Source organism: Aptenodytes forsteri, unplaced genomic scaffold, assembly GCF_000699145.1.
Source record: "Aptenodytes forsteri isolate BGI_AS27 unplaced genomic scaffold, ASM69914v1 Scaffold137, whole genome shotgun sequence".
NCBI classification, from domain to species: domain Eukaryota; kingdom Metazoa; phylum Chordata; class Aves; order Sphenisciformes; family Spheniscidae; genus Aptenodytes; species Aptenodytes forsteri.
This window is the reverse complement of record NW_008796221.1, coordinates 5,407,909-5,430,830: the sequence shown is the minus strand read 5'-3', so window position 1 is coordinate 5,430,830 and position 22,922 is coordinate 5,407,909. Positions and strand designations below refer to the sequence as shown.

At 40.9% G+C, this 22,922-nt stretch overlaps 1 protein-coding gene across 1 annotated transcript in view; it reads right to left on the bottom strand.

The window, feature by feature from the left end:
- RELN (reelin) overlaps nt 1–22,922 on the bottom strand; it is a 309,109-nt gene that overhangs the window by 75,585 nt on the left and 210,602 nt on the right. Inside the window, exons 21-25 of the mRNA XM_009289098.2 lie at nt 19,691–19,927; nt 13,276–13,468; nt 10,355–10,467; nt 3,265–3,402; nt 2,434–2,620 (exon numbers count right to left, since the gene is read on the bottom strand). Of these exons, the coding sequence (XP_009287373.1) occupies nt 2,434–2,620; nt 3,265–3,402; nt 10,355–10,467; nt 13,276–13,468; nt 19,691–19,927 (868 nt within the window). The remainder of the gene's footprint in view (nt 1–2,433; nt 2,621–3,264; nt 3,403–10,354; nt 10,468–13,275; nt 13,469–19,690; nt 19,928–22,922) is intronic.

Sequence of the window (22,922 nt, the reverse complement as noted above, 5' to 3'; positions counted from 1 at the left end):
GAATCCTTTGACCATCAAAAAACTCAGGATACAGTCATATTGAATTATGCCTGCTGTTGTGGTTTATTTGTTGGTTTATCCCCAGCTGAGTAAAGCCCTCCTGGATGGTGCCATGAGAGTGAGATGGAGTGCAGCCCAAGCTTCCCGGTGCAGCCCCACAAGGCTAATACTGGCCAAGGTGACACTGATAATCTCACGGTAGTTTGTTTTCACAGCTTCTTTTGGAGACCCACGGGAATTTGAAATTATCATTATCAAATCAAACTAGTAATGGATAATAAAGATGCAAACGCCCTTCCTGTCCCGTGGGCAGGTGCGTCCCAGCTGGCTGAGGATATCCAACATACTGACCCGCAGCAGATCAAGCTCTGGCTGTAAAACTATTCCAGGGAGGTTTTACATATCTACGCTCCACAGCAGCTCTGCCTGCCAAAGGGTTAACTACAGAACCAGGTTAATTGAGAAAGGGCAGGAGTGACATAAAACCTCAGAGGAATTGCAGGGGCTAATTGAAAGAGCTTTGTATTGCAAACACACCTACAATTGATTAAAATGAGTTGTAAACCAAAAGGTAGAGGGTCGGCAGAACAGAGCCAACATTAATTCCGGTAGCAGTAATTGATTATGGCAGTAAATATTAGACATTCATAAAAAATGGGAATTTGAAATTATCATTATCAAATCAAACTAGTAATGGATAATAAAGATGCAAACGCCCTTCCTGTCCCGTGGGCAGGTGCGTCCCAGCTGGCTGAGGATATCCAACATACTGACCCGCAGCAGATCAAGCTCTGGCTGTAAAACTATTCCAGGGAGGTTTTACATATCTACGCTCCACAGCAGCTCTGCCTGCCAAAGGGTTAACTACAGAACCAGGTTAATTGAGAAAGGGCAGGAGTGACATAAAACCTCAGAGGAATTGCAGGGGCTAATTGAAAGAGCTTTGTATTGCAAACACACCTACAATTGATTAAAATGAGTTGTAAACCAAAAGGTAGAGGGTCGGCAGAACAGAGCCAACATTAATTCCGGTAGCAGTAATTGATTATGGCAGTAAATATTAGACATTCAAATAAAAAATGGCTATTTGAGCAGATGCAAAGAAATTGAGCCTGTGAATATGAGCTCTCAAAACAATACAGAACTGTTGGGCAACTATAAAAATAATTTTTTATTTTCTACCAGCATGGCCACTAGACTCTTTGAAAAAGATCTAAATAAAAATTAAATAAACCACCTTCTGTTGATGGCATGCAGACTGCTACTACTCAAGAAATTAATGATAACCTAACCCTTAGAGATCAATAGAAAGAAGCCAAGAATTTCTAAATGAGTTTTTCACTCCTCCTTAGCAGAAATCAGAAGAAAGATCATAGCAGGTTAATTCTAATTTAGCAAACTACTTTGAGAAACTTGGCATAAGGAACTGAGCCAGAAGGAAAAACATCTAACAGAGAAGACAATTATATATAAAAAAATCCAATTATCACAATTAGCTAGTTGTACTGATTGGTCTATTATGAAATTTTCAGCACAGAGCTGCATTTCCAGGGGAGCTGGGTGTGAGACTATGTAGGAGTGCTGAAAATTACTTGATGGGTTAGATTTTTGTAGTGAGGTAAACAACACACAATTACACAGTGTTGCATATTGGGTTATTCTTCTGGGACCAATCTGGCTCTCATGACAGCAGTGGCAGTTTGATCAAACCTTTAAAAGAGAAGCACATAGCTGCATTTATACTCTTCCTTTCAATTAAGAATAAAACAAAATCCAGTACTAGACCTGAGGAGCAACAATAAAAAATAAATCTGTGATTACAACCCCTAATCTTACATCTGGTCATAAAGATCTCTTTTAATTTTAGTTATAATTGCTATTAATTAGCAGAATCCCCTATATCTCTTTCCTGCTCTATTATTTTTGCCTGCAAAACATCCAAGTTATACAAAAGAGTATCACCCTACAGGCTAACCACTTTCTAAAAGTCTGGAGGGGTTGTTTTTTCACTAGTTTTGGTCCTGTGACCTCAAATTAAGCTGCTTGTCCCCTGCAAAGCCAACCTTTCTCCATCCCTCGCCCAGAACAGTACAGAGCAAACAAATGAGAGCTGGGGATTGCTAAGAAAGAACCAAGTCTCAAAACAGAAAATGCACAATTAAGACAGTATGAATGTACACGCTTCCCAGCACATGGGCGATTTACTTCCTTCCATTACAGCTGGTATTTCTTGAATACATAATGCATGTATCCCTCCCTATCTCTTTTGATTGCTTTGTTCTTTACCTGTGGAGCACAGCTGCACTGTTTAATGCACTTCTCATACTGCGTGCTGCTTTCTGCCACCTTCCTTTCCTTTGCCATGTAACCACATCATGCTCCATTCAAACCCACATTATGTGCCTTTCTCAGTCTCCCATCCCCCGTTAGTACCTTGTTGAAGTAGAGTGAGGAGCCAGATGAGATGACCCCACAGCCTTCTTCGGGCTTGACGATCTCTCCCCCAATAATTTCCTGCCACTCTGTCTTCAGGCTGTCTGAGTTCTCAAAATCAGACATGATAGTCGAAGGAAGGGGATTTTCAGGCTGACATTCAGTACCCTGAAACCCCGAGTCACACCTGGAAGGAAGCATAAACGTAACAAGCTTTTAAGGACTTTATTTGACACTGACAATTACTTAAGACGGCACACTGACCTTTTAAAATTAGATGTGAAATAACAAATCATTCTGGGATTGGAATTTTGGATCCTGGAAACAAACTAGAATAACTGGATAACGGAAAAAAGCTATATCTTTTTTCTAAAAAACCCCTGTGGTGTCCAGAAAGTTTGAAGCTGGCAGGCAGTAGTCTGTGCCCTTGGTATGGCACCTGATCTGACAGCGGCTGCCAAGCGGTGCTGAGCTGGTCCCTGGTGTCCTTCTGACCCAGAGAAACAGCTCCGGCACGGAGCTGGTCCCTGGGGTCCTTGTGCAAAGGGCTGGAGGGGCCACCAGGACACCTGCAGCAGGGCAGCCCTGTGCCACTGGAAGTTCTTCCAATGCCTGGATCTGTCAAGGGTATGGATTATCCGACAGAGAGAGGTGGAGCAACTGGCTGTTAATGTTGCTTGAATAGTCTAACCCCCCATAGTGCTTTTATTTTTTAATGTTTAATCTAAAAATAAGAACAACAGCAAAAAAAAAAGAAAAGGTATGCAAAATAATAGGATACCTGAAGTATCAGGAGACCATTTTTAAGAGGAACTGGCAAATGCTTTATACCTGCAAACACCATGGTCGCACCAGCCGTGTCCGCTGCACATGTTGGGACACTGCTGTCCGATGTAGATGTTGTCTAAGGCCCATTCGTCTTGGGCTGTGTAGTAGCACTGACTCCAGCGGAAACGTGTGGCGCTGGACCTTAAAACCAATAAAAATTATTTAATTTGCAATTCTTTACAGAACTGTAGGAAAAAAGATGAAATGCAACTGTAAAAAATAAAGTAAGTTGATATACAATCACAGCCCAGCCTACAAAGACTGGCACAACCAAAGACAGATTTTTGTAAAGAACTTTCTAGATGATGCCTCTTGCTGCACAGGGCTATATAATGGACTTTCCAGTCATTAATGACATTTCCGAGGAAGGCTGCAGAGGTGTTACAGGGACTTTCTGCATTATTTTAAGATATCAGTGAATGTTATTGGATTTTTATTGCGTGCCATTCTGTGAGTGTGACAGGATGCAAAACTAGAAAGATGGATCTAGGGTGTGACTTTGATTTTTGTATTTTTGGTCACAGTTAATAGGCTGTATGTTGTGTAAAAAGCTTTCTTCTGGTATTTATTATAAAAAAAAATTCTATGAAATTAAAGTTCTTGAGTGTAAGCATTTCTCCCCTTTGAATACTGGGTATTCAACAATAGTTGACTGTTTTTTATTGGATACAGAAATTTCTTTTTGTCAGGATGCATCTAAACTAGATTTTGCTTACATATCACTGGTGACATTATAATCACCAGTTTTTGACAAAGATCCTGTTTCACAGCACCTATTTTTTTCCACATTGCAAATAGCTTGCTCTTGGCCAACTACTCAGACAAAATCCACAACACCCAAGGTGTGTGGTGGGGAATCATTGGATTAGATTACTTGCCTATATATAACTAAGGTCTGGATATTTGTAATATTCTTCAAGCAGAAAACCTTGCTGTAGTTTCTCCTTTCTAGTTAAATAGTTTATTTTCAACAGCTTTATTTTTCTTTATTATAGTGGGGTCAGGTAACAGTATCTATTAAAAAAGTGCTTGATGTTGGCCCTCTAGGAGATTGTCCAATGCGATATCGACATTTTCCATGCTGAGTGACTCCTCCTAGCCAAACCCAGCCTGACATCCACCACCCCCAAAAAACAAGGTTGGAGAAGAGACTGAATCATGAGAAGAGTAATTTTTGTCGCCGTCGAGCCTTTCCAAGCTGCCCTGCCAACCTATGCACATCCAACAGGTTATAGGCATTGGCTAGCGGCAGCTCCCAGCTGGTGGGTGCAGGGACCCTCCACTCCATGCTCATGCCAGAATGAGACTAAGAAACAAATATTGCATGTGAAGTGAAACAAAGACGGGAAATCATTCATCGTGCTGGAGCAAAATGGGCTGTTCCGGCTGCGTGACGGGTCTGGGAATAAAGGGGTGGTGGGGGCAACATGGGAGCTGAGGCTGGGTCACAGAGCTGTGGAGGGGATGGACAGGGAAAGCAAGGCTGACTGCAGAGAATTAAAATTCAGACGTTAAACTGGGACAGACCTGTGCCTGGCCAAGGGCTGACTGGGTGGGCTGAGGACGAGAAGCAGGAGGTTGCTACAAGAAGTAGGAGCTTCTTTCCTAGCTTGTTTCTGAGCCGTATGGCTATGGTATGATAGCATGGGATATAATGCTGTTACTTTAATTTAAGAAAAAAATCCACCCCCCCCAAAAAAAATTATGTAGAATGACCTGTTAAAATGAATATTCTAAAGGTGCCTGAGCCACCTGTTCGCATGTATGGAAGTGGAAAAACATACAGAGGTGGCCTGTGCAGCTAAAATGGACAGCACCGCAGAGCAGTTAACCATCCAGTTGCATACTACAAGCGTGCAAAGATTATTTTAGTACATGCTTGGAGAAATGTTTAGAATAGCAATTTTTAATTTCTTTAAAAAACAAGTGAAGCTGCCTAAGAGCTTGATTTTTAATTTAAATGACCCTTGTTGTCTGTTTTAAGTATCTGCTTGACATTGAAAATACTGTAAGCATTTTTACAGCATGCAGAGCTAATCTGCAGGGCAAATCTGCCGATTAAATACTCCCTCAGGATATAATGCATTGATGGGTTACATTACAAGAGCTATGAATTATCCATTAAAAGTGCACAATGCCAGTAATCTGCACACGAAAGACTTCCTAAGCTTGCATAGGCACAATGGACAGTCAATATTCACCACAATTATTTCCTGGTTTTTTTTCTGAGTACTCTGAAGCCAGCACATCACCTTGGTGGTGTTCACGTTCGCTACAGAGCATCAACAGCGCCACAAAGAACCCAGACAGAGACTGCGTGTTTCATAAAAACTGTAATGACTGGTGTTAACTCTCAGGTGCACTGACGAAAATAACAATAGCAAAACCAAAGAAAGGTTTTCTAGCAGGCAAAAAACCCCCCATGACCTCCCAGCACAATAGAATTGTGTCATGTTGTTTGTCCAGGTGACAGAAGGGAAAGCATCATGGCCGGGCTCCTCCGGTTTTCGTTAGTGAAGGTGTGTGGGTAGAAGTGAGGTGTGAGACTCTGCAGCCCCAGGGGTGTTTACAGCAAATTGGGGAGGATTTACAGCAATACGGAGGCAATTTGGACATCCTGTGGAAGTCCCTTGGTGCCCAACAAGTGGTGGTGCCCCCTGAGCACAGTTCCCAGTGCTGCTTGGTGTGGCGTCAATGGCATTTCCCCTGCCACTTGCCGGCTGCTGCTGGATACAAACGTCCCTGCAGGGTGGCTGTGTGGGTGCATCACGGCTGGTTTTGGGGCACCAGACTCACACCCGCCCTGCACAAACAGTGGGGAGAGCCCACTCATGGGTAATAACAAGGTACACCTCTGTGCCCAAGGGGGCACTGCACCTGAAACCCTGCTGAGAAGACCCCCGTGCAGCACCACTGTGGGGCTGTTCCCAGGGCTGGCCCCACACTGCAAGATGCAGAGCTGACACCAGGGCCGACAGCCCGTGCTGGGGCTCGTGTGGGTTTCACCTGAGCAAAATGTTTCCCAGGACAAGCTCATTGTCCCCCTCCTGCTGCAGGGAGCTGCCCGGCAGTTGGGGACTGACACCCTGCAAGGCGCAGAGTGCAGAGCCACACGCTGCTGGGGCGGCTCCGTCTTCCTCCTAGAGTCTCAGATGTTGGCTGCATGTCAAGCTAAGGGTGAGCTCAGCTCCACTTGTTACTTAAAAGCTCCCCCAGATGAATGCAGTGATAGCAGGAGATTTGTTTCCCTCATTTAAGGGGAGGGGAGGAAGGGAGGAGTTGCGTTGCTGCCTGGAGATGAACATGTGGCTAAAACGGAGGTGTGTGCATCAGCCGGACGGCTGGGGATGGTCCCTGGGGAGCCACATCCTAGCAGGCAGGGTTAGTTTTAGGTGCAAAGAGATCTCTCCCCTGGGGACAGCTTTGCTGCTGCAGGAATCCCATGGCCCCCAGGCTGCAGCAGGGCGAGGGGCTGCCCTCGCCTTCCCACCCAGTGGGGACGTCACGGGGGGCATGTGGAAAGCAGGGCCACCGTCACACGGCTGCAGGCAGCAAAAGCTCTCACAGATTCAGATTCCTCTCCAGGCAAGGGGAAACGCGTGTTAGGCTGAATTCGCGATTGCAGAAGCAACGCCGCTGAAAAGCCAGTCCTGCTCACTGTTTTTGAAAGCTTTCCAAGGCTGCTCTGCACCTTAAGGTAACAACAGCTTAAGAGGATTATGCTGTTAAAAATGGTAATCAACAATTTAAAAAAGGCATGTTAATTAAGAAAAGACAATAAGGAGCTGAGTGTCAGCTGCATTCTCAGTGATAAAATACTGGCTTTCTGGACAGTCACCATTTGGACACCTATTCAAATGGGAAGTGCAGTATTGAGGAGTTATGAAAGCGTTTTATTACAAGCAAAATAAACCTCCCCAGTTCCTTGTATTTCTTGGCAGGTTTTTTGATGCTACTGGAAGGCAATCTGGCTTTCTGATGACATTATATCTAAGTCAGGTTGATGTCAAATAAAAGTCATTGTTGTTGCATGACATTTTACATAAGCACAAGGAAATCACGGTGAGTCCCAGATGTATTGTGAGTGAAATTATGTTCTTTCTGTTATAAAATTTTTCATATATGTGATTTAAAATAAAATCATTGTCTTCTCTCCTGATATTAAAAAACCTAACAATCTAATGCAAATTTGTAGCTGATAAAATTATATTTGCTACCTTCTAAGTTACCATAATTACATTTACCCAATTATCCTGAAACTCTCATTCAGTCATTAGGTGTTGATTTGTTTATGAAGTCAGCAACTGACAGCTGCTTGTATCTCATTAAGGCCTGTTCATATGTAAATGCCTTCCATAAAACTGAAATTAATTTTCATCAGTGTTAGAAATGTTCAGTTCAAGTACAATACAATTTCAGCAAGCAGGTGCATACATTTCATTTCTCCAATACAAGTCTCACTGTTGCAGCAGATTTCCTAACACCCCAAATCTCGGATAACACAGGGACCTTGTATACTCATGCTTGCCAGATGCAGAACTTCTACAGATGTGCAGAAATAACAGCACGCTCAGAAAGTTTTACAAGAGAAATAGGTGCTGTTATGAACAATCTTCTGGCTGCATGAGCACAGTAATGCAGCCTGACGCTACCTATGCACCCAAGGTACAAACCCTCAACAAAGAGCTGTCATGCAGGGATAAAAGCTCTGGCAATCCTAGCGGGGCTGTGCAGGGGTGCGAGGGCATGTCGAGGCTGCCCCGAGCAAGGCTAACAAGACCTCAGGCCCCGGTCCTGAGTCCTCATTTAGGTGGTTTGTTTCCCTGAGCAGTAAGCACAAGGCAGGCTGCGTATTTGGCAGCCCTTGTCTTGTGGGGCTGAGCCAGAAGGAAGGGCCCCAGAGCCCCCTTTCCCTTGCCCTGTTTTTGGGAAGGCAGAAGACCTGCCTCTCACCCTCTGCACTGCTTTTCCTGGCCATTACTAAGTTTTCACCCATGGGGGGTTGTTGCAGCGGAGTGTGGGTGGGGAAGGGAGAGGACAGGGAGGGAGGGCACCCTGAAGAATAGCCCTATGGACCACATTCGCTACCAGGCCCCCGGGATGATGCCGTCTGTGTGGCCAGGCTGGCGGAGGAGCTCTGCACATCAAATGCTCACCAGTAACCCCCAGGTTTGTAGAGGCAGAAACCTGCCCTCTGTTAGTACGTGTGCTTTAAAAATGTGGAAAAAATCCCCTCCCAATCTTAACCCAAAGGAGCAACTGAGCCCTCGGTCTGCTCCTTGCTGGTGGAAAGGAGGGAAGAAAGAGGGAAAGCGGCTGAGATGTGTCTGGTATGGTGGACTGTTTTTGGTGGGGAACGCGCAGCTGTCCTTCCTCTTCACCCCGATTACTCCGCAGCACAAAACAGTCATACTGAAAAAGTGTTTTATGAAGAGCAAAGTAATGTTCAGTGGTAATTTGTACCTTAATTACAAATGAAACTCTGCTAACAGACGGGAATCCCTTCAGATACAAGATAGAGTGTGAAATATTTATGATTTGTGTGCAGCATAAAATAGGAACCCGGCTATTATTTCATCATAATTTCTCCCCACAGTGTCCTAAATTAAAATGGAATTATTTGCTTCTGTCACCTCATATGCTGAGGAAAATTATTACATCCTAAAGAAAAAAAGCCCACAACATTGGTATTAACATCAACTATACAGTGTATAATAATAACAACTTTGAATACAGTATATATCTTATAAATAGATTTAAAAATAACAGCCTACTTTGGTGTATATCCTGCAAAATTTGTAGATGCTTTTTAAACTCCTAAGTGCCTGTGTGAGCCACAGTTTTTACAGCTGGTGGCACATAATGGCATGTAAGATTTAGTACATTATAATCTAACTACAAAGCAGCTATTCATAGACTTACTTGTGCCATTTGGTATTATCTGACCCGATACACTTTAAGGATTCAATATTTGCCCCTGATGTTTTGCCTGGAAATATGAAATTCTGAATATTTTTTGTACAGTAAAAATGGCCAGTATGTTGAAAGAAGGTATCATTGTGAGATGGTTGATAGAAATAGTTTGTGTTGAGGCCATGAAGAGTGCAGAAAAATGATAAAAGACAGGGAAATACAGTGTTAACTTAATCTGAGCAAGATCTCATTGCAATTGCTGTGATGGATTCAGGTCAAACATAAGCAAGGTGTAACTCTAGTTGGAATAATTTAATTCTCAAATGAAGGAAGACCTTAAGATAATTGAGATTTATGACAACTTTTTATTTGTATGTTATACATGAAGAGTGCAGAAAAATGATAAAAGACAGGGAAATACAGTGTTAACTTAATCTGAGCAAGATCTCATTGCAATTGCTGTGATGGATTCAGGTCAAACATAAGCAAGGTGTAACTCTAGTTGGAATAATTTAATTCTCAAATGAAGGAAGACCTTAAGATAATTGAGATTTATGACAACTTTTTATTTGTATGTTATAATAAAGCTTTTAAAATAAATAATGGAAGAAATCATCTAGATAAATAAATAAAAATGTTAGGGCAGGCAAAACAAGTTTGATTACAATAAAATGAATAGAGTAGGGCTTTCTGATAATTTTTGTTGCTGGTTTTTGCAGAAGAGAATGTTATTTTTTAAGACATGCTATAAAAAGAAACAAGAGGTAAAAAATTCCCAGAAATGAATCATTAGTTATTGTTTATACAAGGCTTTGGTCTGAAGATGTAAACAATAAAGAATGTGCAAAATAAAAATTAACAATCCAAATAAAGCCTTCCTCCAGTGTGCCATTTACAGACAAGCACCACTATTTTTGAAAAGGTCTGAACTTTATTAGAAGAGTCACAGTATGTATTAAAAACAATCCTAAACAATAGTTTCTGGTGACTTCACCACTTCACTCTAATTATGTAAGGAAGGCATTTTATGTTAAATACCTGCAACTGGGTCAGCCCCTGTACCCTGGCACCCCCCACCCACCAGCTTGAGTGTGATCTACAGAGGACTTATCTCTGTCATAGCAATATCAAAGTAAATGAACTATCTGCACCCAAAAAAAAAAAAAAAAGAAATGCTTACCAAGTCTTCTGTGGTAAAAGGACGGTGATTCTCCTCCACTGAGTAAATTCGCTGGAGTGGTAAATACTTGCTGATGTAAACTCCTGACAGCTTGGCATACTGGGAAGACATTCCTTGAAGTAAAATATTTCAAAACCAGATTTAATGTTGAGGCGGAATTGGGAACAGAAGCGAGGGTTAAACATTCACCGAACTAGGAGCTTGTCTGGGTCCAGATGTTGCAGCAAAAGACCCAGAAGCAGAAAAATCCTGGCATGATCCAAAAAAATTTCTCAGAAAACTAACAGCAGTACAATTCAGGATAGGAGAAAACCATATGACTCATTTAAAGATGTATGTTTGGCATTAGTGACTAGTAATTTTTTGTTTTCCTCCATGAGGATGTCTAGCTCATTTTTTTACTGTTCTCACCCCAGCATCTAGTGCTGACTATGGAGTAAGTCTACAAGGCCACTGAGGAATAAACCTACAAAAGTGACCTCCAGACCATTATACCAGTCGTTTTAGAGAACTATTTGTGAGGCCTTGGGATGCTGACTCCCCCCACTCCCTCCATCTACAGTGGGGAGCAGCAGTAGGAATGGCCAGAGCCACACAGGAGCACCCAAACACAGTCTACTGAAGTTGCCTCCAGAGGCCCTTACCATGCTCTGCAGCTGTATTAACTTTGACACCTACAGCAAGTGGTGTAAATTCCTCCTTCCTGCTTCTATGATTCTTCTTGTATTTAACTCAGATTTCTAGAGAGGTCTATTTCCAAAATTTTCTTTTTTCTTTTCAGAAAATCTGATCATTATCACATTTTTATATTAAATATAAACACAGTCCATTTTCCCAGCCTCTTACAGTTTTCTAGACCTGCCCTTCCCATGTTACTCCATTTTTCTGCAACATTCCATTCATTTATTTATATATTGCTAGAACAGCACCCAAAACTTTTGTGCTATGGTTTTGATGAGGTATTAGTAAAGCGCTTGAATGTTATTACCAACCTGTGTGCCTTTTCTAGCTACCCATTCAGAGAATCCCTTCCGCCACTACTGCCCCAGCACAGCTCCTCCTGCATCCCCACTCATTCATTTATTTATATATTGCTAGAACAGCACCCAAAACTTTTGTGCTATGGTTTTGATGAGGTATTAGTAAAGCGCTTGAATGTTATTACCAACCTGTGTGTTCCTTTTCTAGCTACCCATTCAGAGAATCCCTTCCGCCACTACTGCCCCAGCACAGCTCCTCCTGACCATCCCCACTTCTCCGAGAGTCTTTCGCTGTTCACTGCTGTGCTCATTCCTATGTAGATTATCAGGCACAAGGGTGACCTTCGGGACAGACACTTGCCCATGCAAGTAGCATAGTTTGACTGCTATGAAACTAATAATAAAGCATTGATACTCTACAGTAGTTAATTAAGAATATTCATATAGTTAAATTATATAGTAATAGTTATATATTAAATATGAAGGGCAGAATATATTATTTTACAGAGAAATTTATTGCTCAAATGTCTAAGAGTATTATAGCTTATTACATTTTATTTTTTTTCAGTAGATTTTCTAAAGGCTTAATTTCCTTTCCAGCAGTTTTCAAACATTTTTCACTGATTCATCTCCCCTAAAAGATCTTATAAAATAGGATCTGATCAGTGCATGCGAAGCAAACAAAACTTTCAAACATTTTAATTAATTAGTTTTGTGTATTCGCCAGATTACATCCTTGAAATATACTACAAATAGCCTTCTCTCTCACTCTTGTCACAGCAACACGGGTGGTGTGAGAAAAATGATTTGGCTGCAAGTTCTTCTCTCTGAACTCGGCTCCACTGAGAGAGGAAAGGAGCACTAAAATCTGAAGGTAACTGATCTTCCATTGATGGCAAGGACAAACCTCAAACACCCACCACTAGGAACTATTCTTGGACACCATGATGATGCCTGCTAGGTATAAAAGACATGAACATCGTTTGAAATACAGTATTTATAGCTTTCCTCTGAATTCTGTTTAAGGTAAGAAAGCATTACTTGGATTTGCAAAGTTTAAAAATTCAGTTATTGCCATTTCTCTACTCTGCCCACCAAAGTAAATGTGGCGAAACACAACATGGCAAAAGGTAACAGGACAATGCTTTCATTGCTCATAGAAGATGTGGGACTGGGCGTTCAAATCCCACTGTGAACCTACAGAGCAAGCGGTGAAAAGGCACCAGGACAAGTTCCCTGACACCCTCTGAACCTGCTCGGAGGCAGCCGAAGGACATTGGTTAATTCACCCTGAGGCCAGGCAAAGTCCAGCTTGCTATCTAAGAGGGAAAACAAAAGCACAAATTATGGCCAAATGTGCTATTTGCATTTGTGCTGAGACAGGGCTGAACCACATGGGGAAATAGCAGCCAACACTGCTATTTGCACTTCTAGCAGAGATGGGGAAACAGCCGGTCATTACGGCCCTGGACGGTGTTTGAACCAGGGGTGGGAGATGAAGGGCTCTACATTACAATCCCCAGAAGGAATGCACTTTCCATTTATGAAATGGCTGCGCACAAGGACAGAAAGAATTTCTGTCCGTTTAAATGCCAGGAAACAGTAGATGCATTTTGCTTTGAAAAACAAAGCAGTAGCACAGAAAAGATTTCGGCCATTACTCTGTAGCTCTGCCTAACTGTGCCCCAGTTCTTTTCTCAGACTTGGTCCATTCCTGTCACAATTTTGCATTTCAGGCTCTCAGACATCTTTCTTCCAAATATCACGAAGAACAGTTTAAATACTTCAATCAGTCATTTTGACTGATTCCAACTGAGAATTTCTTTATAGAAAGGGGAATGAGGAAAACACCCTCCTTTGTTCAATGCCACAAGTATATTTCAGATGATCTTTGTATAAGCAGAGTTTATGGAAGACAAGGGTCCTCACTGCCAGCCTCACCTCCTGAACAAGATGCCACGTGAGGCCATGGTTGGTGGAGTAGTCCAGTTTCACCTGGTTGTCCATATGAGGAGTAAACGCCTGACCACAGCCCATCACCAAGTTGAACTGTATCATATACGAAGCTCCAATCTGCATAGACTGGGTCTCCACATAGCGCATGCTAGAAGCTAACTTCGAATCTCCTGTAAAACTGAGAAATGTAAGGAAAGAATCAGGATCCATCCCCAAAATAATTCAGAATGGGACATTATGAATGGTTCTGGGTTAAATACAGGAATGCTTCTTTCTTTGTTCTGCAGATTGGCACATGGGATGAGACCATGCACAGAAGCATCTTTCCATTGGTACTTTTGCAAATTACCAGGAAGGCCTTGAAGTATCCCAGAGTGTGAAACACTGAATTATTCTGTTAGTTCTTACTATATGCTCTTTGTATTAAGGATCAAGTTAGGATCAAACAAAGGATAACACTCAGAAAAAACAACAAAAAGAAAATTCATTCCCCAGGTGTGTCCATTGCCTAAGGTCACGTCACAGTAACAGCTGTAATTTCATTCAAACACTGGACAGTAAAGATACACTGCATTTAGTTTAAAATATTCGTATTACATAGACTTTTCATTCCATTGATTTTTCAAGTGATTCTATATGCAATGCATTCACTGACTTTTGACTGTGTTTCAGGATTAACATAGCCTATCCTCAGCTTCTTTTCTGCAGGATGTACTGATATGAGTTATATTATCCAGTGGATTGGAGAAGATAATTTTGTCAGTATTAATGTTTGGAACACACCAAGCCTCATATATGATACAAGGTAGCCAGTTATCACATACATGGTAACAAAATATATAGTTTGAAATTACAAGGTTATTTCAATTTAAATGCAGGTTTTTCTTCTATGCACTATTCAAAAGGAAAAGAAAAATCAAATGCAAGAGAGGTATAAGGAGGAAGTAATAACAACTTAAAATTTGCACACTAGCCTTCAAAACAGAATGTTTTTAAGAAAGTTCAGTAGAATGAAAATCACCTCCCTCTCCTTAGTTTGAGATGTTTAGTCAGTGCTTACACAGAGTCAAGGCCTTTTCTGCCCCCCACCCCCCCCCCCCAGCCAGTAGGCTGGGGGTGCACAAGGAGTTGGGAGGGGGCACAGCCAGGACAGCTGACCCCAGCTGACCAGAGGGATATTCCACACCATATGACGTCATGCTCAGCATATAAACCTGGGGGAAGAAGAAGGAAGGGGGGGACATTTGGAGTGATGGCGTTTGTCTTCCCAAGTAAACGTTACGCGTGATGGAGCCCTGCTTTCCTGGAGATGGCTGAACACCTGCCTGCCCATGGGAAGGAGTGAATGAATTCCTTGTTTTGCTTTGCTTGCACACGCGGCTTTTGCTTTACCTATTAAACTGTCTTTATCTCAACCCTCAAGTTTTCTCACTTTTACTCTTCTGATTCTCTCCCCCATCCCCCCGGGGGGAGTGAGCGAGCGGCTGGGTGATGCTCAGTTGCCAGCTGGGGTTAAACCACAACATGCAATCCTTTCAGCTTCAACATTTTCTTAGACTATTCTTAAATGTGAACAATTTAGGATAGGGACTGCATATTTTTAAAGAAAATCACTGCAAATCATCATGCAAAAATAAAAAGCTACATTCAGAACAGTGGTGTTGAAGAGAATAATCTAGTTCAAGGTTGCCCTTATGGTCGAGTAAGTTACAGTATATCATCTTAAATAAGAAATCCTAATCTTTCAATACCGTACAATAAAACATATTAGCTTCTACCCCTGTAAAATTCAAGGTGACAACGAAGTCAGTGTAAGGACTAGGAATACAAGTCAGCGTTACTTAGCACTCTTTTAGATTAATTCACTGACCCACATTGTTTTCTATAGTGTCCTTTCCAGAGAGAGCAGTTAAGCCATAAATGTCAGCATCCTACCTTCAAACTTCAGAAGAAATTACTGAAAGCTGACATTAGTTTTGTCATTATCAAATTCCTGTTACTTGGCACAAGTTAAGATCCAGGCTCCTCTCTGACCTTGCTCTCCGTGACTTAATTTCCTAAGGGATGATCCAACTCATGGCACCATATGAAACTACCCAGTCTATGTCGATCAGCACCACGAACTGACTGTGGATGGACATTCCTTTCACTGCTGGGGCACTGTCATGGACAACTGGACCAGAAGGCAGTAAGTTGCCTTGGAAAACTGTACCTCAACTGTTTGCTCTTTCAGTCAGTGTTGTCAGTGTTTTTCTTCTCAATGGGAAGGATAATTTTAAGTTGAGCAGAGGGTATAATGTACACTCCTCAGCGGTCCAGCTGGCAACCTATGGTTTGTGGCTTCATTGTTAGAACTGAATGCATCTCAGAAGAATTTGGATAATACCCAAATTTATTTTTCTTCCAAACTTTATCTTGTACTTTTCAAAATGACAAAAACCTGCAAATTTAAAAGTTAAAGCTGACTTGGTCTGACAGTTTTAATTTCTACAATGCAGCTTGAAATTTCATATCTGATGTGCGAAATCAAAGTTTTACCAAAGCCCTCTTGGGAAATCTGTGCCAGTACAACCAGGCTCTTCAGGTATCAGTCAGCCATGTGCAATGTAATCAGCTGAAAGTTATATGTAGCAATGATTTGGAAAATGATTTGGCATTGCACACATAAACCACACATCACAGTTACCTAAAGCTCATCTGAACAGAATAAAGGAGTTGAAACTAAACAGTTTGATGAAGCATCTGCCTGGAAACTGTCTTCCCCAAAGTGATGGAAGAAAAGTGAAGGACTGGTGCTCAGCATAGGTGCAAAGAATTAAATGTTTCATTTTGTCTTTGTCTCCACAAAAATTCCCTCTTTTCAATATTACTGGTGTAAAATTAGAAAAAAATTCTTAAACTCTGATCTTTTTTACTGGTGGAATTCAGGTCATGATTAAAACACTATGTTTAGTATTCATTTGCATGTAATAACTTAGCCACTGGATATTGTACACAGTACAATTAAGTAAGCATTGTTTTGAAGTCAAAACAGCTCTTTAAAATGGATAGTAAAGAAATGTGAAAAAGGAAGCTAGTGAGGAGATGAAGACAATCTGTGATGCTCCGTAAGAAGCTCTTATAAGGGAAGGAAATCACATTATGGGTTCACAAAGTCCTTTATCATCCACAAATTGCCTCCAGCTGAACAAGGGTAGCATTAAAGGTGGGGGCTCCACCTTACTTGCCGCTTCTTTGCTTTCCAGCTCTCCCATGTACGTGGTTAGGAGTATGCTCTTCTGCTGGAATACCAAATGTTTTCTTTGTTCTGGGAGTCACGCAGCTGGAATACGTTTCCGGATTTTGTAAAAGACAGACTAATGTCCCCGGCATAACAATAATTAACTAAAAAATCTTCAGAAATGAGAATGCAAAGGCTACATTTTTGTATAAATATGTAGCTGTGAGTTGGTTTCTAGTGCGTATATAATTAGACCTGCAGCGGCACAGGAACACAATACCCATAGGTGCCCTCAGAACAATCGCTCTCCCTCCAAGCACTGCCAACTAATTGGTACTTCTGGGAATGATATCACAGCCAATGTCAGCCAATCTGCGCTGCTCCAAACTGCCCTGGGATCCCCAGAGTTACCACGTTTTCAAGGCTGGTACTTTCAGGAATACTGAAAAGCCACACGGATGCAGCTGATTTTGTAAAGCTGCATTGACCGAGAATATTGACGTGATGGCCAAACGCTCACGCCAGCCCCAGCTCTGCTTCCATCAAAGGCAGGAGATGTTTATGTCTTTTTACATCACATCATACCTACTTCATTAAATAATTCCTAAACGTATTAATATATTTTAATTAAGTCAATTACCTGAAAGAAACTTTCTGCATGTTACAGACTAATAACTAATCTAAAAGACAAAACATTTTATAAACACAGGTAAACTAACAAGCTGATGTAGGGCAACTGTATTATATTGCTGTGTAAGGATAGTTCACTATAAGCCAGATTTACAGTCTTCCCCCAGGCTGCTCCAGGGACAGTGGAACAATCTATTGTCCGTCCCATTGAGTCAAATCATAATGTCATAATCTGACTGAAGACAGTTTATTTATATAATGCCATTTTATTTTTGTCCAGATGAATATTTAAAAAAAAAAAAGTTCTAGTGTCCTTATCAATACATAAATGCATTTCAGCAAGTGGCTGTATACATTCTGTAACACTCCAGAAGCATTTGGGTCAAAACCTTGCCTGTGTATGAGCATTTTGGAGAAGTGATTAATTAACGTACATCATCAAACACTTCATTTAAAGAGTGTTCTGGAGTCCTTTCAGTATACTCAATACCCTTGCTGTAATAAAGTCTAAGAACCAATCTGAAACCAAATGTTGACAATTACAACCAAATCAAGTGACTGTTCCAGATATAGACCATTATAAACCACTGAAAAATCACCTTTGCTCAAAACATATGTATATTGACAAACCTCTCTTTTCTAAATGTAGTCAGATGTTGGAAAGAACAACCTCCCTCTTCAACAAAAATAAAAATACCCCCCATCAGTTTTCCCCAATTTTAAGGATAAATATTTCAGATTCTGAGGCAGAAACGGAGGCCTAATAGACAATTAAAGGCAATTCAGTGAAAATGGGCCTCGGGATGACACCCTGTAAAATGATTTATAGTGTATTTACCATAGTTCTACTAATGAAAAAGCAGTTGTCAGACTTTTCTCAAGAGGATGGTGTCAGTGCTACTGCAAACTCTGCTCATAGAAAGTCATGAGTTAGAAAATGAGAACCAAATGGACTCACAGCTGGGAAAAGCCAACTATAATTAATTTAACTAGCAGCCATTTGTACAGACTTTGTGTAAGTTTAAAAATTTCCCTTGAGAGAAACAAGGTCAGTGAAGGATAGAGTTCATGTCTTCCAGTGATAATGAAAAATACTTATACATAAATAACAAAGAAATATTTCAAAGGCTTTGATTCTTTATTTGATGCATGGAAAGTTCAACATTTACACTATGACCAAGCACTACAAATCCTGGCCAATATATGGGATGGAGAATTTAGCTTAGCGTTTATTATTTTGATTCTGATTTAGAGTCATAGGAGGAAAACAGAGGAACCTCTGCTATCTTAAATAACCTACCCCCCTCCCCATGATAAACTGGTCTTACAAGAACAGAGGGAAAACAATGTCATTAAAAAGCTTTCATTCCAACTCTTTGATGAAGAAGATGCAAACAGTTTGAGCCCTAACATGTTGTTTCATTTTAATGAGCAGTGAGTACCTTCCTTGTCCTTATTAAAGTGGTTAATGGTGCTTCTACTGCCTCATTATCACCACTAGAACACATTCCGTGTTGTTCCTACTGCTAAGCCAACTCCTTTTAGTTTGACAGATGATCAGAAAGTCAAATCAGATTGCTCAGAGATACTTGTTAATAAAATTCCAACAGTGTTTCTCTGAGTGCCCATGGGGAAGATAAAATTATTTATATTTTCGTGAGGTTTTCTGTAATTACTGTGATTGTACTTTCTCCAGATAAATATATCTATGCCAATTAAAGCCATACTGGGTTTATATGTTGATCAGACTAGCATGAAACTGTTATTTAGTTTTAATCAAAACATAGAGATTAAATTAAGCTTCCCTTGTATTAATTCCAAATGTTATGCTTATGTACTCCAGAATTTGATTTTTGTGAAGCAGGTTAACGTTTTACTAAAAAAGCTTATTTTTACACAATTCTAACAGAATTTTCTTTTTCTTTGTTTTTCACTTCTTTTTCTTTTCTCGCCTTTTTTTGCTTTGGGGCAGGTGATTTTTTCTTGCTTTTTTTTCTAAATACACGGCACATTTTAGGCATAATTGCAATATGGAATAATGCTGATCACAGTGTAAATGACTAAATGGATATAATATCAGACAAAATAACTACAAATGACTAATGTCATTCTACCAACATTCTGCTGCCTTTCCTTTTTGGAGTGTAATCTAATGGCTAGGTAAACAGATCTGAACATCACTTACAAAATATTCAGAGTCTGTACTTAACAGATTATTTCATAACCTGTGTACCCATATTAACCTGACTGGATTTTAAGTGAAGATCATGAAAATTTTCAAAATTGTTTTTATTAGGGTATTCTTTAAATATTTTGTGGGGAAAGAATGCTACGTTCAGGGTTCCCATCAAACATAAATCTCTGTGCAACGGGTTGTAAAAAGTTACTGCTAATAGCAATCAGATTAGCAACTGTATTTTTGTCCATAATGAGACACAATTACTCTGAATAGCTGCCACAAAGACTCATTTGCAGAAATCACTTGGTTCTTAGCAGGATGAATAGACAAAGGAAACAAAAGTAAAACAGAAATGAATACGTGTTTCTCACCAAAGAGTCCAGTCATGTCCACAGTAAGGCTGAACATTTCCCAGGTAGAATCCCAGAGACTGTGTGACTTCAACTAGGTTGGTGAAGTCCAGACTGATGCTATTAAAAAGCACAGAGGTCATGATGATTTCATCGATCGCCCACACATCTTCGCCTTGAGAAGAGTGATATGGTTGCCACCATCTGAACTGAATGCCAATCTGTCTTGCATCTTCAGGCAGCTCCACTGAAATTATTCTGGAAAACAAAACAAAATTATTACTGAAAGTTTCGCTGTTTGTAATATTCCATTGGGATGTATTTTATGGTTATTTTTTTCCTACTGACCCTAAAAATCATGGGTTAAATTCAGCCCACAAATACCTTACCATCTACTGGTATAGCTTCTACCAGTGACAGGGATAGGGGAATCGTTAGTTATCTTGGTAGTCAATGTATTTATTGAAAGACAGCCATGTGCAAAAGCCACCACTTTTGTAAATTTTGCTGCTCCTGTGGAGCTCTCTGTAAATTTTACAGTTGCTCTTGCTTGCCAGAAGAAACCTGAATGCCCTCCATCTGAAACCCAGCTGTAGGCCAGGGGCTTAGACTGCCAAAGGGATGATCAGCTGACAAAGATTTACAAATTCCAGCTCCACTTTCTCAGACTCAGTGCATTTTATCCTGATCTGAAGAGATGCATCTTCTCAACATCTGTGCTTGTTTCTGCACAGCACTGATGTCATGCCTGTGTTGCTCTTGTCCTAGAAGAACCCATCCCTCTAAATTGCCATGTTCAAAGGGGAAAAGGTTCATCTTGTCAGACTGTGATTATGTGCAGTCTCTTATGGCACACACTTTTCTGCTGTACTTCCATAGAGATGCAACTGGAGGTGAGTCCCAGGCGCTTCTCCTGGTATGCAAGGTCACCTGGTTTGTCATGGCAGCTATGTCAACAAACCTGTAATTGACAAACTGCAAAGAAAATCAAGAGTAATATCTAATTTCCAGGAGCAATTATCATATACAGCAGCAGGGAGCATGCATTAATTGCCACAGCAACAACACCTTCTTGAAAGCTCCATAAATCACCAGGACCATGGTGCCCCACGCAACGCACGTGAGCTGTGGAACAGACTGGCAACAGGGACATTTGTCTCCATCGGTGTACAATTACTTGCTGGCAAAAAAGTTTTCGGCAAGCTCATAATGTAGCTGATATTTTTCTTTCTCTCTTAGAGGAAATGTGGATAAAACGACAAAACAGGTAAACCGGAAACATAATTTTATACTTTAGCACCAAGTTTTTTCCAGATTTAAGGCTTTCTAAGCTGCCTGTTGTAATGTTTTGTTCTGTGTGTATGAAATAGCCTTGTGCCTGCAGCGCTCTTAGTGCAAAACCACACTCTTAAAAATGACTTGCTAAACTGTCCTTGTAAAGAGTAAATTTATAACACTGCTGTTTAATGTCACATTGATTTTAAAGAAGAATATGTTAATCCATTAGCAAGAAAAAAATCAAACGGCTTGGCTAAACAAGTGGAAAGCACTCAAAAAGTTCTGGCTGGCATTTCTAGGAGCCGCTTTCTGCCGCTGTAGGCTGGAGAGAGCAGCATCAAGGGACAGCCAGAGGTGATGGCTGCTGTGTCCCCGTGGCAAGGGACCAGCAGTGCACACACTTTATGTATGGTGGATACATTTCTTTTACTGCTCAAATAAACATGCTTGAACATCTTCATACCCTTCTAAAAGAAAGACCAAGCCCCATTACTCTCCGGCACATGAATATACTACAAGGACTTTCTTTCTACACAGGGTTCCCTAATAAGCAGCAACTCTATGACTTTTTGGGTCAATTTTTAAAGGCACAAATGACACTTAAATCGCTACTGATGCTAAAAGGCACTGATAGTTTTGTCTTCCATGGTTCGGAAGGGCAAACCTGAGGAATGCCGGTACCCTGGCTAGGAGGAGCACTGCATCCAGCATACGCCGTGAAATTTCCTCTCGTCCTATCACTTGTTACTTCGGAGAAAAGACCGACCCCCACCTCGCTACAACCTCCTTTCAGGTAGTTGTAGAGAGCGATGAGGGCTCCCCTCAGCCTCCTTTTCTCCCGCCTAAACAACCCCAGTTCCCTCAGCCGCTCCTCAAAAGACTTGTTCTCCAGACCCCTGAATGCCGGTACCCTGGCTAGGAGGAGCACTGCATCCAGCATATGCCGTGAAGCACTTGGCACTTGTGTGAGCTAATGCTCTGTTATAATCTTGGGCATATTTCTCTGCTGGTGGCTGTCTCTGATGCCTGCACGTTCCTTTTTACTCTTAACTCTCATAAGCTCACCCACATGGACACTAATTCTCACTGACAGTAATTTACAGAAAATCCTAAATGATGACATACACCACTGATACACCTATTAGATGTTAAAATATTTAACGCATGTTAAAATAAATTTCTCATCCCAGAGGATTAAGCAAACACAATTTAAAAACATTGGTGTAAACCACCGTATATGGCACATACGTTAGTATGCAGAACCTGACTACATCTCCAGTTATAACAGCTTCTCCTGTCTGGCTTTGATTTGCTGGAGATAGATGGAGAGGGAGAGAGATTCTTGCTAATGACTTTTCTGCTGCAGAAAAGAAAAGTGTTCCTACTAACATTACCAGCTACCATTAGATTTCTTAAAAACCAGCTGGGAGACCTTTGCTCTGATCTCATTCTTTCAAGCTATGCGCATACCTAATATTGAAAAGCCACCGCTGTTCTGCTCAGAAGAAAAATGCAGCTGTCAAGTGTTAGCAGATTAAATGCACCTTTTCAGCAGAACATTAAATGTGTAATTATTTTTTGTATGACTGAAGATTAATTAAATTTCTGGATACAGATTGATTGTCAAACTTTGCAGCAGTCCATCTATGTTACCAAAAATGCTGATATTTTCAGACAATGTAATATGAAAAGGTGAAGCTTTCTTCATGTTCTTCATCATAATTATTGCCAGCACTATCTTCAGGTTTGTATGACTATCATTTTTCTATCTACCCAGAGTGGAGTATACATATCCCATAGCAAAACCTTTCTAACTCGTGCGTGTTGTGCTCTTTGCCCTGTCAGAACAACAGAAATTAAGTGTTTCATACATAATCTCAAAAAGCAAAAAATGTCTCTGGCATCAATATAATTTACTACACTTACACCTTAAACTTCATTAAAATCAGTCACCGGAATGTGTATTTTCCTTTTT